Source organism: Cygnus olor, chromosome 6 (genome assembly GCF_009769625.2).
Source record: "Cygnus olor isolate bCygOlo1 chromosome 6, bCygOlo1.pri.v2, whole genome shotgun sequence".
NCBI lineage: Eukaryota > Metazoa > Chordata > Aves > Anseriformes > Anatidae > Cygnus > Cygnus olor.
Window position 1 is genome coordinate 11,786,671 of NC_049174.1, and position 16,091 is coordinate 11,802,761.

Here is a 16,091-nt window from a genome sequence, read left to right on the forward strand (position 1 = left end):
TCATCACTACCTACATCACACAGGCAAATGTTTTGAGCATGAGAGCTATGGGACATCCACACGGTTAGAGAAGAACAGGTGCTAACAAAGTCCTACACACACCAGCAGTAGGAAATAGTCTACAGTTATTATCATGTCCTGAGTACCACCATAACCATTATTTCAAGTGTTACCTTTAGGCCCAAATTTTCTTAAATGATCCAGCAGAATATATATATTTTAAACATCTATACTTAAAATGTCCTATTCTACTAACCTACAAACTTTATTATAGCTAGACTGTCATCTGGAGAAAAACACCTTAAATTAAATTTCAAGTATTCTTCAACATTAAAGTTGTTACTGTTTATTTAAGTCCTCTGAAGATCCTGAGACAAAAACTTATATTCACTCAAAAGTGAGAAAAGAAAAAAAAAAAAAAAGCAGCTCCCAGAGTGGCACTGCAGACCTCTGCTTAGGCCAGCTCCCACCCACCCAGCCCACCCAGCACAACGAAGCTTTTCAGAAAGACAGCTCAGCCTTCCAAAACATACAGGAAACCAACAGCTCTGAACAGAAAGGTCAGCCACAAAATTTGGCAGCTGCTGGAAGCTGAATTGTCTTATCTTTTGTGATTGCTCGAAACTATATACATCACTATTCTTTCATGCTCAGTGATGGTGACTTATGAAGAATACAGGAGCATCAGCAATCACAACTCCACCTGGCACACGCCATAAGGGCGCTGGGTGAAATGGGGACAGGACAGAGGCTGGGGCAGCGTGACAAGTCACATCCTTGAGGGGACTGAGGTCTTCCCTCACAACTTTTCACATATTAACTGAACAAAAAGGAACAAACAAATGAAGGAAGCCAAGCAGTATTTTATTGACTCCCACACGACAGATATGGATTGCATACAACCCTGAAAAACTTCTTTCTTTTTAAAATCCTGGAATTATAAACAAGAGAACTCATTCCTTATAAATAACCTGACACCATTCCTTCATCAAAAGATTTTGGCATGGAACAGATTTCCTTTACAGTTTCATTTTAATCACTCATTTGAACAGCTTAAAAAACTATGTCTATAATAATACTTAAATATATTGCTTATATTCATGACTTCATAAAAAAAATAGTTTGAGCTAATACTTTCCTAGTCTTCAAAAAAAATCAACTTTTCAATGAGTACTTCAGAAAGATGAGTAAAAATAATTTGCTTGAAATTATCAACAAACATTATTTGTCAATAGACCAGGTCCCTTAAAAGTGTGTATTTCACTTAGTAACATTAATAATCCCAAGAAAACGTACACGGTGCAACTAGCTTTCCCTTGATACTGTATGGATGTATGCACATATTTACCTACAGCCGCAAAGGAATTTCTGCAACATTAATGAGACAGGACTGATCTCAAAGGTAAATGCCCAAGTGCTTGCAAAATCTGACCAAATACAAATAAATTACTTTTAGAATAAGTTGGTCTGAGCCTTATTGGAATCATGTCTGCAAAAACCTAGTTTGTATTCAGAAACTGCTGCCCTTCTGCTCTGTGGGACTAGCACAGGTGTGACAACACTCCTGGTTTTAATGCAGAAACAGACAGGACAGCTTAGAGTTGCCAACAAGGCTGAATTTATGCAGTCTGTCTACTATGGTTCATAACATTTGTTCCACTGGCATCTGGAAAAGGCAGTAACCTCTGGAAGCATCAGTCTTTTCTGAAGGGATCACTAGACCACTGTGATTTGCTTGCCTTCCTGCAGCAGTGCTCACTATTATCCATAATACCATCAAAAATTCACTGATAGTTTCTCAACACATTACTTCCAGCCACTAGCCAAGGGGCTTAAATTAATGCACAAGTGATTATCAGGCCTGACCATTTTTTGAAGTTAAAAAGAGGCTCCTACTCAAGCAATAACAAAGCAGCACATCTCCTCAGCATTCGTGATAGGCCAGAATTGGTTTTATACCAAAGTCTCCAATGGGCAAAGTAGCTGCTAACCCCCAGGAGACACTTGGTCTGAGGTACTGTAACTTAAGTTATGACTGCATGAGACACAGGCTTTAGTCATGAAGCTGGCTGCAGGGATTCCTGTGCTCCACTTCACTTCTTCCGCAGATGTGCCAACATGACTCAGAGCTGGATCTCTGACCCAATGTGGGCCTAAAAATAAGTCTTAACTTGACTTCAAAGCATGGACCAGCCCACTGATCTGATGTCCAATGCAGCACAGGAAGGGGTGGTGATGTAGAGCTGAGGGACAAGACCTATCAGCTGGAGCAACGTTGCTGAAACACACTTGGCTTGGGTATTGCGTCACAAAGTCCTGTGTCACAAAACATGACCTTCATTGTTTGCAAAAGGATGACAGAGAATCACCAAGGGGCCTTCCAGAAAGCACATAGGATTCTTGAATAGGTACAAGCCACAGGATGTGTTTGGACACAGACTGTGGGAGCAGAGAAATGACAGCAGGCATTCTCTAATCCACTCCTAAACATCATGTACTAAAAAGTGTTTTTAAAAGTGCCTTCTATACACCAGTTAATTAAACAGATCTCAAAATATTTCCCTTCTATCTTACATTTTTACATAAAGCTGAAGTGTCTACATCTTTACAAAAAACATGTAATAGTCAAAGCAAACAAATGCACATTTAAGAGTAACTTACCTAATTAGTTTCATGAGGACCATCACACACATAAAGGCAAAAGGCAATGAAATCTCAAAGGGACACAACTTGAATGAAAGGAAATGTAACTCACAGGAAAGAAGTTTTAACAACTTTTTGTCCATACATGAGCTTTTCATTTCTTCTAGAAGAGAGCAATTAATACTTAGTGAGTGATTGTTTTTGGCAATTCAGGCTTAGTACCCTTAAAATGGAATAATTTTTCTTTTTCTTTTTCCTTTTTTTTTTTGAATTGACATGTTATAGTTGTGATCATATTCTAATGAGTTTCTGGGATGTACAAATCACCTAATTCTAAACAGATTAAACAGATTTCTGCACATTATAGACTAAACCTCTTAACTTACAAATAATTACTTTGTTGTTTCCAGTTTACAAGGGTAAAAAAAAAAAAAGACTTCACAATTTGTGTAAATGGAAGGTAAATGTATTTTTAAAAACAGAATAAAAAGCTGCATGTTAAAAACTGGATCACAGACTAATAAATACATACATCAAAGACCTTAAGTTTTCAGCAGCTGGTTTTAAAGAGCAAGGAAGTGGGGAAAAACTAGCTGTCCAGACTTCATTCTGGCTTTATGGTCTATATGCAGTTCAAAAGTTAGCAGAGGAGTAGAATCAGTCTTGTCACCTAATTTCTTTTTAAAAAATTAAGCTACTTCCTAAAAGTGTGGTGTAAAATCCAAAGAAACTTTAATTTCTTCATGCACTTGATGACATTGAATTAAAAAAAATATTTTAACCCAGAAAAAATGAGTCATTGTATACTGTAAGGAGAGCCTTACTGCAAATTTTCTACAGTAAAAGTATTTCCAGAAATACACCAGAAATGACTTTCCCATAATAAAATGCACAATTATGTATCAGATTATCACTGAGTTTCAATACTTAGGCAAAATAAAAACAGCTACCATCAAGTTTCCTAAAAAATGGGGGAAAAAAAAACTCCAAACAGTAAAAAGATGTTTTAACAGCTGTGGAGATGCCAGAAAGCAATGCTGGACACCAGGATTTCCAAAGCAACTCCCTTTTCAAAGTGATGTGCAGTCTGTGAATCAGACAGTGAGAGAAAACTGATCCTGTTCTATGGGTTTCTCCACCCAGGCTCCAAGTCCTGCCTTCAGGAATGCTTTAAACAAACGCTCTTTGGCAGTTTGATACTCAGTGGCTCCTTGCTTGGTTTCATGGTACAAGTTAGGCTTGAGAATCTTTGAGCGCAAGCTGGAGGAAAGCTGTGCAGATTAAAAAAGACAAGAAGAGAGAAAATGATCTATTCAACCAAACAGCTCAAGAGTAACTGAGTTATTAAAACAGCTATTATTAAACAAGGTAACGAAGTACTAAACCAAATGTACAGGCAAAGGCAGACGAGCTTGAAAAAAAACACTATATGCTTCTCCTTCCAGCCATCTGGAATCTAGCCTCTGTATCTAGCCTCATCACACCTAACTGCATCTTCAGTTCTCCAAGCAAAGAGAAAAAGTGCGCCCCCCTGCAGAGCAGTACCACATCCAGAGAGGGGCACTCTGGACTTCACTTTTCAGTATTGCTGTGGTAGTTCCACCATAGCTAGAATGCCTTTTGCTTCTTCCAGATTATCAACATCCTTTAGCAGAAGAAGCCTAGACACTGAAAAGGCGTTAATGGATACTTTCTTGTGTCTTTTCTTCCTAAGACAGGACAGCATGAAATCTACGTAGGTTTCATTTCAGTGAAACTGGGATTATATTTCCAAACAAATTAAAGTAAGTTCAAAGGAGTTAGAACCCTTTGTTTTTACTTCACTATAACAAAAGATTATCAGACCCTTGCATGAATTTTGTACCAGGTATTATAAGATAAAAAAATAATAAAAATAAATGTGTTGTTTTCCATTACTACATAGGCTGGTAGCTAGTGGCAGTTTTAAGCTCAGTTTAAGACAGGCTCATAAAGTGGCTTCTAGATACAGAAAGTAGCACATGAATACACCATTTAGAAGTGAAAAATCTTGCACTTTGGTGTATGTACCTTTGCATGAATACGCATCCAGCGGCTGTACAAAGCATGTTTACAAAGGCGAGATGCACGACCCATTTCATCTTTGCCAGTTGTAGCATTAATAACTTCAAGACAAGTGTCTCCTACTGTCCAGTTTACACTGAAGTTTGGTGCTTTCCCTGGTTGGCGTGCTTCTGCATTGCTAATACCTGAAAGAAGAGAGAGATTTAATGACAATAATAAATATGACTCTTGATGATTATTCTTACTGGGTAGTAACCAATATACTAGAGCTACTGAAATCACATCGCTAGGCATTCTTACAAGTGATTCTTCTACTATGAGAACATTCTCCTGCAGATTTTTCACTGAATCATGGAGATACTGCCACACGTATTTCATTTTCATTGTGGCTAAAAATGGTCTTTCACTGTCATTCCTAGCTGGGCAAGCGTACATTACTGGAGCTGTGAGAAACCAGCTTCCTCAGTGGAGGAGACTGTGGAGAGAGGTCTGTGACACAGTTCCATGTGGACAGTGATATTAGCACCTTACTGCACTGTTCTGGTTTTGGGTGGGATAGAGTTAATTTTCTACACAATAGCTGGTATAGTGCTGCATTTGGTATTCAGGATCAAGATAACATTGATAACACACTAATGTTGTCAGTTGTGGCTGAGCAGTGCTTACACAGAGCCAAGGTTTTAGAATTCACCCCTGAACAAATGTGGAATCCAGAAAGCTAATAGAGTGTTTTAAATTGCTCCACTGTCCAGTAGGCAGTTTTCCAGATAGAGTAGATAGGATGATCTTACTTCTGACCTTAATGACGGGATGTCTGATTCACGTTTACACAAAGCAAGTAACAAATTCAAACACAATGACCAGGACTAGAGGGGCCCTGTCTCCAGCCAGGCAGAGAAAAGGGACAACTGGATTTACTGGACTGCGTGGATCCAATGGCCTGGCACATCAGACCCACAGGAGTACAAGGCTCTAGCGGACACCTGTGTACACTGTACCCTAATGCCACCAAGCTACAAAGGGGCAGAACCCATCTGTATTTCTGGAGTGACAGCCAACTGTACTGGAGGCCGAAGTGAGCCTAACTGGGAACAAGGGGCAAGAACAGCCCATTGTGACTGGCCCAGAGGTTCCATACATCCTCGGCACAGACTGCCTCAGGAGAGGGTACTTCAAGGACCCAGAAGGGCATCAGTGGGCTTTTGGTTTAGCTGCCTTGGAGACAGTGCCCTAGTTTTGGCTGGGATAGAGTTAATTTTCTTCCTAGTAGCTGGTATGTTGCTGTGTTTTGGATTTAGGACAAAAATAATGCTGGTAGCAGCCCGATGTTTTAGTTGTTGCTGAGCAGTGCTTACACAGAGGCAAGGGTTTTTCAACTTCTTGTGCTGCCCTGCCAGCAAGGAGGCTAGGGGTGCACAGGAATCTAGGAGGGGACAGGGCCAGGACAGCTGGCCCAGACTGGCCAGAGGGATGTCCCATACCATACGGCATCGTGCTGAATAAAACTGTGGGGAGCTGGCTGGGAGGAACTGACATTGCCCGGGGTCCAGCTGGGCATCAGTCAGCTGATGGTGAGCAATTGTTTTGTGCATTTTTTCCTTTCTTTCCTACTAAACTGTCCTTATCTCAGCCCATTAGTTCATGTCTTTTTATCTTTCTCAGTTGTGTCCCCCATCCCACTGAGGGGGAGTGAGCAAGTGGCTGTGTGGTACTTAGCTGCCTGCTGGGTTAAACTACAACACACTTGCATCTCAGGTCTGCCTTGCAGGACAAACTGATGAAGGAGTTATTACCCTGCTGATAACTACAAAGCAGAAAAAAATGTTGCTATGCTCCTGCACAAGAAACCACTGCCCTCAAAGCCCACTCAGTAGCAGCACTAGCTGAGTATAGGACAGGGCAGATAAAGAAAAGTTTTGACAGCTTTAACTGTCTGATTAATTCCTTTTCACTCTGCTACTGTAAAAGTTTAGTTGTGTTTCACTTCTCTTTTCAAAACAAGTATAAGACTATGAACCCCAGTCATGTTTCAGCACAAACAATTATTCAGCAACTTGGGACTGCAGTCTTATTGGAGAAGTCATCCTTATTTAGAAGTGCCTACAATGTGCTTTTTTACATTCCCTTGTAAAAACGGAGGTAGGTCAGCACAGTGGTATGAGATGACAAGATGTCTTGCCAATCAAGAACTGGAGGCATCTACGTTTCAAAAACTGTTGAGCCTATTTCATGAAAAGCTACCATTATTTTTACATAAATCCAACTGTCTTAAAAATGTAGTTTGATGCTGTCTCCGTAAATGTTTCTAAATGTGTAAATGAGTGCCTGAAAGAAAAGCTGGGAACCAGCAACATGTGACTTCCTTTGTTAAACCTTCCTCCTTCCAGGCTATGGGAAGAGGAGCGCATCAGGGGAGTCTGACCGAACTCTGTCACTCTTCAGCAGAGGATGTCTGATGTGATAGCACCTCCTTCTTCTTACCAACTAAATAGGGACAATGACGTGATTAGCATTGGCAGAGGAACAGATGTTGTGGGCACCCAAGTTAGACAGAGTCAGCCCCAACCTCAACATCCTGTGCAGGAAGCCAAAAACAACAGACAACTGAGTCTTTCAGCATAAATCTGGTTGTGATTCAGCTGCCTCCCCATTTTACATGCCCATTGCCACCTAATACACCCAGAAATGGTGATCTGCAGGGCTCAAGTGCTAAGGGAGACCTCAGATCATTTTGCTCAGATGTTAGATTTTGCAACATCTGTCAAAGATGGCTTTCTGGAAATCTAATCTAAGTGTGAAGAGAGGCTGGCGACCAGCCCAGGCTGCCAAAGGCAGGATTTATTCCCCCCACAGCAGCCCAATGCTGCAGAAATGCACCATATATATTACCACAGTACTGTGCCTAAAGATTATGACAGCCAGTGCAATTCATACACAGCCCATCTCCCAGACACGTATCAGGACCACTCCAGCACTGCCCCCAGGGTTCTCATGCAGCAGCCAAGGGCATCAGCACAGCAAGTGGTTTGGGCTGTGCACTACAGAAATGCTGTGCAGTGCGGTGGGTTTGATCCAGCAGACCTCACAGACATTACAGGGGTGGCAAAACTTAGGATGTCTCATCAGAGGAGAACAAACACGTGCGTTTGTGTTTTTTTTCTTCTTTTTTTCCTTTCTAATAAAGATCCCATTTTTACTTTAACACAAGCCTATTCCAAATGTACTCTGAGATCTCAGTCTCTGCTAGGTTTTACACCTAATAAAATCTAGTAAATTTGTATGAATTCAATATAAGTATTGCAGCAAGATGCATTTCTTGCTGATATTTGAAATACAACCTAATAAACAAATTAAACCAACCTAAAGGCAGATGAACATAGGACTTGCTCACTTGGCCCTGGTCTTACAACACCTCTGAGTAAAACACCCACTTGCGGGGTGCAGAGCTGAGCATGCACAAAAGCTACAAGGTCTTAGATCTTGAATGACATGGCAAAATTCAGTTTGCTTACTAAAACCAATTCCTCATTTAATAAATAAACATTTTAAAATATCAATCATATTGAATTTCCAGATGTTGTCATATTTTTATGCTTGGCTTATGTCAACCTCATCACTATGACTGATTACCTGTAAACCACAAGTAAATAATAAGCAACAGTGTCACCATTCCACATTTTCTTAAAATATAAATTAAAAAAAAAAGAAAATTGGAAAGAAAAATTCCTAAAGAGTTACTCTCTGATTTCTTTTAGGAAAGATTGTCAAAACTTCTGCTTTCTGAGTGGCTGGCAATTAATTTACGCATCATGTCCCAAAAACTGCAGAAGATACCTTTATTGATGATTTGGATGAGGGAATTGAGTGTACCCTCAGTAAGTTTGCAGACGATACCAAGTTGGGGGGAAGTGTTGATCTGCCAGAGGGTAGGAGTGCCCCACAGAGGGAACTGGACTGGATGGGTCGATGGGCAGAGGCCAATGGGGTGAGGTTCAACATGGCTAAGTGCTGGGTCCTGCACTTTGGCCACAACAACCCCATGCAGTGCTACAGGCTTGGGGCAGAGTGGCTCAAAAGCTGTGCAGAGGTAAAGGACCTGGGGGTGTTGGTCGATGCTCGCCTGAATATGACCCGGCAGTGTGCCCAGGTGGCCAAGAAGGCCAACAACATCCTGGCTTGTATCAGGAACAGTGCAGCCAGCAGGACCAGGGAGGTGATCGTTCCCTGTACTCTGCTCTGGTGAGGCCGCACCTCGAGTGCTGTGTTCAGTTTTGGGCCCCTCACTACAAGAAGGACATTCAGGCCCTGGAACGTGTCCAGAGAAGGGCTACAAAGCTGGTGAAGGGCCTGGAACACAAGTCCTATGGGGAACGGCTGAGGGAACTGGGGGTGTTTAGTCTGGAGAAGAGCAGGCTCAGGGGAGACCTCATTGCTCTCTGCAACTACCTGAAACGAAGGTGTGGGGAGCTGGGGGTCGGCCTCTTCTCACAGGTAACTAGTGATAGGACTAGAGGGAATGGCCTGAAGTTGTGCCAGGGAAGGTTCACGTTGGAAATTAGGAGACATTTCTTCTCAGAAAGAGCAGTCAGGCATTGGAATGGGTTGCCTAGGGAAGTGGTGGCATCACTGTCACTGGGGGTGTTTAAGGAAAGGCTGGACATGGTGCTTAGGGACATAGTATAGTGGGTGATATTGGGATTAGGGTGATGGTTGGACCAGATGATCTGGAGGCTTTTTCCAACCTTAATGATTCTATGACTATGCACAACACAACTCATCCTGCACCATTAAAGTCCAAATGTTGCATAGCAAACAAACCCTGCCACAGAGTGGCACCCAACAGAAGGTCTGCACCTAAAGACCTATCAACTGTAGGCATACACAAAAGGAATCTCAACTCTGACTCTCCATAAACATATAAATTCAAAGTTTTTTTTGTGAAGCTTATGTGAAACAGACCCATTTACTTAATATAGCATACTGGTGAACTTGTTAACCTAAAAACTGTTTATCAAAACTACTGAGGCAACAGGGCTAAAAAATTGCCACCTCATGACAAATAGGTCAGTCGGTCATATTTTTTATTTAGCTTAAAAATATCTGTACTATTACCTTTGCTTGTTTCATACATTACAGACCAAGTACAGTGATCTGATATGGTTCTAGTGTTGCAAAAAGATGTCTTGCCCCTTTTCTTGTTAGTATGAAAGAGCACTCTATTTAAGAAGCATAAAATAAGAAAAATCTGTTGCCTAATGTTTTTCCTCTAGTGAGTGACTCCCTCCCCAGACCAATATATCTAGGCTGTGTACAGCTCTTTCAGCAAATACTGGATATAAATTACACTTCTTTACCAGCTTACTCATGCTCTTTTCACACTCACATGGCAGAGGCTGTTCACTGAGGGGGTGGTTGGGCACTGGAACCAGCTCTCCAAGGCAGTGGTCACAGCACTGAGCCTGCTGGATGGAGTTCAAGTAGCACTTGGACAAAGCTTTCACACATAGGGCCTGATTTTAAGAAAGTCTTGTGTGGAGCCAGGAGCTTGGACTTGATGATCCTTGCTCCCTCCAATTTTAGATGTTCTATTTAAGAAACATGCTGCAAACTAACTTTAATGGTCATTAAATTTAATAATGGTACTGTAAGCAAGGGAAAGACTTCTAGACGAAGATATAAATACAACTTTCTCTTACGTGTATAGGTACCAGCAATAGATTCAAAACACCACTAAATTTTGTCATCAAGCTGATGGTTGGACTTGATAATCTTGAAGGTCTTTTCTAAACTAAATGGTTCTATGATTTTGAATATTCAGTTCTATCAAAAGGTCAGGTCAATGATCAACAGTAATAAATGGAGCAAAGTGAATGCAGGGAATTATTACTGAAGGAATACAAAACAAAATAGAGTACCATACAAATAATTACTGCTACCTTACTTTGAGTATCATGTGCTGCTCTGGTTTTGCCAGCCCAAAAATGTGATTGTAAAATGAAAGAGATGACCCTTGCATGGAGTATTTTTCTTGCAAGAAAAAACAAAGTGTACTAAGACTTTCTAGTCTGGAAAATATAGGACTTAGTGGGAATACCACAGTGGTATAGAGATCAGTGGTATAGAGATCAGTGGTATAGAGATGTCTTGGTAGAGCACCAAGACAAAGGCAACATGGAACAACTGCTACCTATATGGTACATGGTGTACCTGTATCATACAGAGCACTAAAGAACATCTAATTAAATTAGTAAAAAGTAAACGCTATTGCAAAAGTCTTTAAAAACACTATGGCCCTTACTAAAGAAGGTTGTGGAAACTAAGAAGTTTACAGCAATTCATAAAACTGGAACAGGAATTCATGAATAAAAAAAATAATCTATTAAGGATTCTTAAACACAAAGACTAGCTCAGGAAGTCTCCGATTCACAGATTACTGATGCAATTCTCAGGAGGTATCTGCAGAGGCATACCATTTTCTTCTGTTTTATCACTGCATACCTGCCTGTGGGAAAAGAATACTGGGCTAGATTAATCTTACCTTAACATCTTAGTCTTACTTAAGACATCTCTTATGCTGGTGACAAGATAATCAGTAGATGATTAACTTTAACAGATATCATTAACTTTGGCTGAAATAATATAATCACAGCTAAGAAAAAATGGATTATCCAGAAAAAACAGGCACAAGGTCAGTGTTCATTGTTGAGTTTAGTAGATATTGCTGACAGGAGAGCATGAAGGACATCTGGGCCTACCCTACCATCTGCTTTAAAAACATTACCCTAGCAGGTGCCATTAGCCCAGGTCCATGAGGCTGAGATATCTGAGCACATGAGCTCCACAGACAGGAACCATAAACATGGACAACCTGATGAAATTATTTTCACACAAGTTGCCTCCAGTGAAAAGGAGCTTGCTTTTTATATGTGCAATGGACTTCCTTTTACATTTAATGATGACTTCTCTCAAGGATATTCAAGGACAGATTCTCTAAATGGAGCATTTGCTTTGTTGCTCTACTTCTGTGCCAGGTTAACTTCTTTGTGCCTATCTCCAAAAAGCGGCTCCAAAAAGCCTTAGCAGATTAACCTGCAGACTGGTACCTTTTTTTATTGGCAGATTTATACGATCACCATCATTTTATTTGAATGAGGAATCGTTCCCTTTTCAGGTTATTCAGAAATTCACAAGATTTTAACCTGTCGTCTCTCAACTGAACTGACCAGTTCTCAGTGAGAGCTCACATGCCCTCTGTGCTGTGGTGCTAAAGGCATCCTGAAAGACTGGGTACTGCAACCAAGGTTCCCAAGAGTTGATACAGGGAAAGAACTTTCTACAAACATAAGGGTTTCCCACACCCCTAACTGAAAAACAGCTGCTCCGTTACACATGCTCCCACCCAACTTGCTGGGAAAGGGATGTATAAGTAGAAAGTCTCCTATGAAGAAAGAAAGAACATTTGATGAAAATACAATTTTCACCAATAGAGTAGATAATAATAGTTTAGTCCGGCTTCATCTTAATGCAATTGGCCCTGCAGACTTAAAAGTTGTTTTATGAACAGCTTTTATAGTGTTTTCTCAGCTAAATAGGTGAGAAACAGTGGGGAAAGACAGAATACCATAACTGAGCAGCTATTTCTATTTTAGTTCATTCCTCTGTTAGAAATGAGAAACGATAGCACAATTGTATGTGTGGTATAAGGGGGAACTCAGAACTGGGGAGAGCTGTTCCTGCGGCATGTACTGCAGATAAGAATACAGTGTCAAATAAGTGAATCAAAGAGTCGATGTGTAGCTACACATATGTCCCAGCTGAATCCAACAGTGTGGATCAGAAAAGCAGCTTTCAAGACTAATCCATTTGAAGGAAATTCATCACAGTAATTCTCCTCCGTCCTTCATCTCAAACAACCTTCATGTACATTTTGAGACATGCGTTTTCATAAAAACTCAACAGTTGAGAACATTTCTGAACACTCTTTACTGATCAGCGATTTCTGGATGAACTGTTTAAACAGATGGTACTATTTCATGGCAAATGGATGGTAACAGTATTTCAGAAAGATGATTTTTAAGAAGCCAAGGTGCTATTATATGTTGTGAAAAGAACAACAGAAGCTCCTCCCACCATGCTGTCTTGAAGAGTTTATAAAAATTCCCAGAAATCAGGCAGCAACAGTCCATACATCAGCTACTAAGCCAATACAACAATCAAATATTAGGTACTGTGAGTGTTGGCACTATTACGTATTTGTTACTGTAAGGATGATTATGTCACAATACTTTAGTACATCCTGGTTCAGGGAATCCTTATTAATTACCTTTCTTTAAAACAAAATAAAATAAAAAGCTGTTTGTTTGATATGCTTTCTTCCCCCCACACTCTATATTTATTTTTAGCATTCACGTCAAGCTTTAAACATGCTTTAAAATTCTAATCTTTTTTTTTCCCCCCCCGGAAAATAAACAGGCATGCCAAAAGCCAAGCTCTACAGAACAAAGCAATGCACACAATGATAGGTAATATAAGAGATTTCAGTTTTAAAGCTTTTACAACACTACTGCAACTAGCAGTTTTAGAAATTTTTAAGATACTTCAGAACTTTTTTTTTAAGTCATGGCTCAATTTGAAGTTATGACCTGTTAATTCAAATAGTGCCAGTCCTCTTAGCCCCACTGGAGTCTAGGATCAGTGCAATGCTAAAGAACAACACTTACAAATCTCAACAGCAGCTGCTAATCACTTGCCAGGGCTTACTGCATTGCCGTCTGTCAGCTAACACTTAATATTATATTAAAAATATTTCTGAGGGACATGCCACCAGAATTTGAATACAGCATTCGTGCATTAACACAATGCACAATGTGGAAGTGAAAATACTGTGATAATTGGGACATGCAAACAAATTGGGTGCCATGCTAATTAATGCTAATGCTGCATCCAACAGAATGATGACAAAAGAAAACACAACCAATAGCATCTGAGACATTCTCTCCATCCATTTTTAGCTGGTTACTGGTCTAGAGATTGTGAGCCAAACACATGTATTTTGTCATGCTGATAAATGATGCAGCGGTTCAATAAATATCTGCAAGGGCAGGAGAAGTGATAGTGAGAGCTAACACGCTATCCCATGGATGATAAGAGGTTTCACTAAACCTTCAACTTGCCTCACATACTGCTAAGGTACACTGTAGACAGCAATTACATGAAACTGCATCCAGTTCATACCCCAGCTCTTTTTGGCACCCTTTAACTAATGAAAGGTTCTTGATAGATATTTCTGTCTAAATAACTATATTAGGCTTAGCCAGTATCTTCTGTGTTGTAACCAGAAAGCAATTTACTCACAGTACATAATTTGCAAGGTTTTGAGAACTGCAAAATCACATTGCTACTGGAACAGACTTAGTTACCGGTACAGCCTTCTCCATTAGATACTTGCCACTAAGTAAAGGTCTGTTGAGTGTATAAAGAGGTGGTAGATCTTCTATCTCTGCTATCCTCTGGTATACGGCTCTGGATAGATGATCCCCATGATATAAACTCCCCAAGATGATGCTAGAGAAGTAAATTGGCTCCACAAAGAGGCTAAGTAAGGCTCCTTGAATACCCAATACGTTCCACCTAAGAGGGAGGGAAAAACAAAACAAAACAAAACAAAAACAAAAAAAACTTTCTTTTTAATGGAACAAGTAACATCTGCCAGACATAACAGCAGTTAATCACAATGGACCAGACGTTCAACCTTTCCTCTCTTGAGCAGAACATGGCTATGGTAACATAGCTGTGACACCTGCTGGAATTTCAGAGACCGGTTTATGGGATGCTCAGCAAAATCCTGAGCAAGGCAACCAAGAGGTCTACTGTCAGCATCCACTTCAGGAGCGGATTCCATAACCTCACTTCCCTTCTATTGTGCCCGGTGATACATTTTGCAGCACCCTAATGTCAGAGATGGACAGGATCATTCAATCAGAGAAAGCCAAACTGTGAGATCCTTAATCAGAAACAGTAGCTGATGCCTCCAAAATACATGTGGCAGTGGGCAAACCATCATTCTGACAACACAGGGATTGTGTCTGCAAGACCTCAGTACCTCATCACCTTCATAGAAAGTTTGTTCTTTACATCTTAACCAAACTGTCCACATCCTGCTGTCAGAAAGAATATTTGTAGTTGCCTGCAATATTCGTGGGCAGGGGAAAATAATCTCCAGGTACTCTCTGCTTACTTTAGCTGCTTCACAGATTCCAACCGCAAATCCCTGTCTGCACCATTGTGACCCACAGTCGAACAGGTCCAGTAGCAGGAATCTAGCATGCATAGGAGCAAAATACTGAAGAGATTTTGTATCTGTGTTCATTTAATCAAGTTTTGGCTCTCAATCTATATGTGACAATCATATGAAACCCATATGGAACACCTTTTAAAATCTCAAAGATTCCCGCAGAGTATTTCCACTAACCTCTTTTCTGAGGTATACTTGCAAACAATTTGTCACTATTAAAATAGTGCATCTGAGTACAACTGCAACATCCGACTGGGTACCCAAGCAGAAGGAAAATTTATTTTGGCGCTTGAATAAAAATAAAAATTAAAAATAGCACAACGGAAGCTGTTGTGCTCATATGAAATGGTTGTCCTTATTAAAATACACACCCTAATATGAGATGCAAGGATCCCCTAAGAAATGAGTGAACTCTGTGTTAAAAGTGTTTCTTGCACCTTGTGCTGGGATGGCATGGCTATACATCATCAGTTCAGGCTAGAAATTGTATAGTACAACTGCTTCACTACTGTGAAAAACTGAACTATATGCTTTGGCTACAAGTCTCGCAAAATTTTGAAGAAAGGGTAAAACAAAAATTGCAGTCCGAGGAAACAATTTATTTGCATATCTTTACTGAGGGTAAAAATTGAGGCAGTATGGATTAGCTTACTCACCTGTCATTAAAAAAGCTGGCCCTAATGTATGAGTAAAAATACTCTACTAACAAAAAGTAAGGTATCTATTACATTATATAATGGCCTATTTTGTATGACAGTGAAAATGCAATGAACAGCCAAACATAAGGTTAAAGGTATCAAGTGAAAATTATTGCCTCCCAGTACTGAGATGACTTTCTAAGGACTTTGCCTTGACTAGAATTTTGTAAGCACAGAGGTATGTTAATTGCCAAATAGATCACAATAGTGTTTTCTTGTTATTTGAAATATTACCTACATGCAGGATAGAGAAGGATATGGACTACTACAGACAGATAATACTATGGAAGAAACATTTGGAAAGAATCCAAGAGTAATCATAGCAAATTGGGTTCTTACAATTGTATCTGAAACATAAATTAAGCTTCCTTAGCTTAGGCGCATTACATCTTATTTTTCTTCAACAGTACTTG

General features: G+C 40.1%; 1 protein-coding gene and 1 long non-coding RNA gene across 6 annotated transcripts in view; one reads left to right on the forward strand and one right to left on the reverse strand.

The window, feature by feature from the left end:
• Positions 1-843: 843 nt before the first annotated feature.
• ADARB1 (adenosine deaminase RNA specific B1) overlaps positions 844-16,091 on the reverse strand; it is a 76,271-nt gene continuing 61,023 nt past the window's right edge. For all 5 annotated transcript variants that reach the window (XM_040561759.1, XM_040561758.1, XM_040561760.1 and 2 more), the window contains 3 exons: positions 14,135-14,316; positions 4,693-4,871; positions 844-3,914 (listed from right to left, as the gene is read on the reverse strand). In XM_040561759.1, coding sequence (XP_040417693.1) covers positions 3,738-3,914; positions 4,693-4,871; positions 14,135-14,316 — 538 coding nt within the window. In that variant the 3' untranslated portion in view covers positions 844-3,737. The remainder of the gene's footprint in view (positions 3,915-4,692; positions 4,872-14,134; positions 14,317-16,091) is intronic.
• LOC121072284 lies at positions 6,220-14,140 on the forward strand. Its single transcript, XR_005821105.1, has 3 exons — positions 6,220-6,257; positions 7,074-10,802; positions 10,838-14,140. It is a non-coding gene; the product is annotated as an uncharacterized LOC121072284 (long non-coding RNA).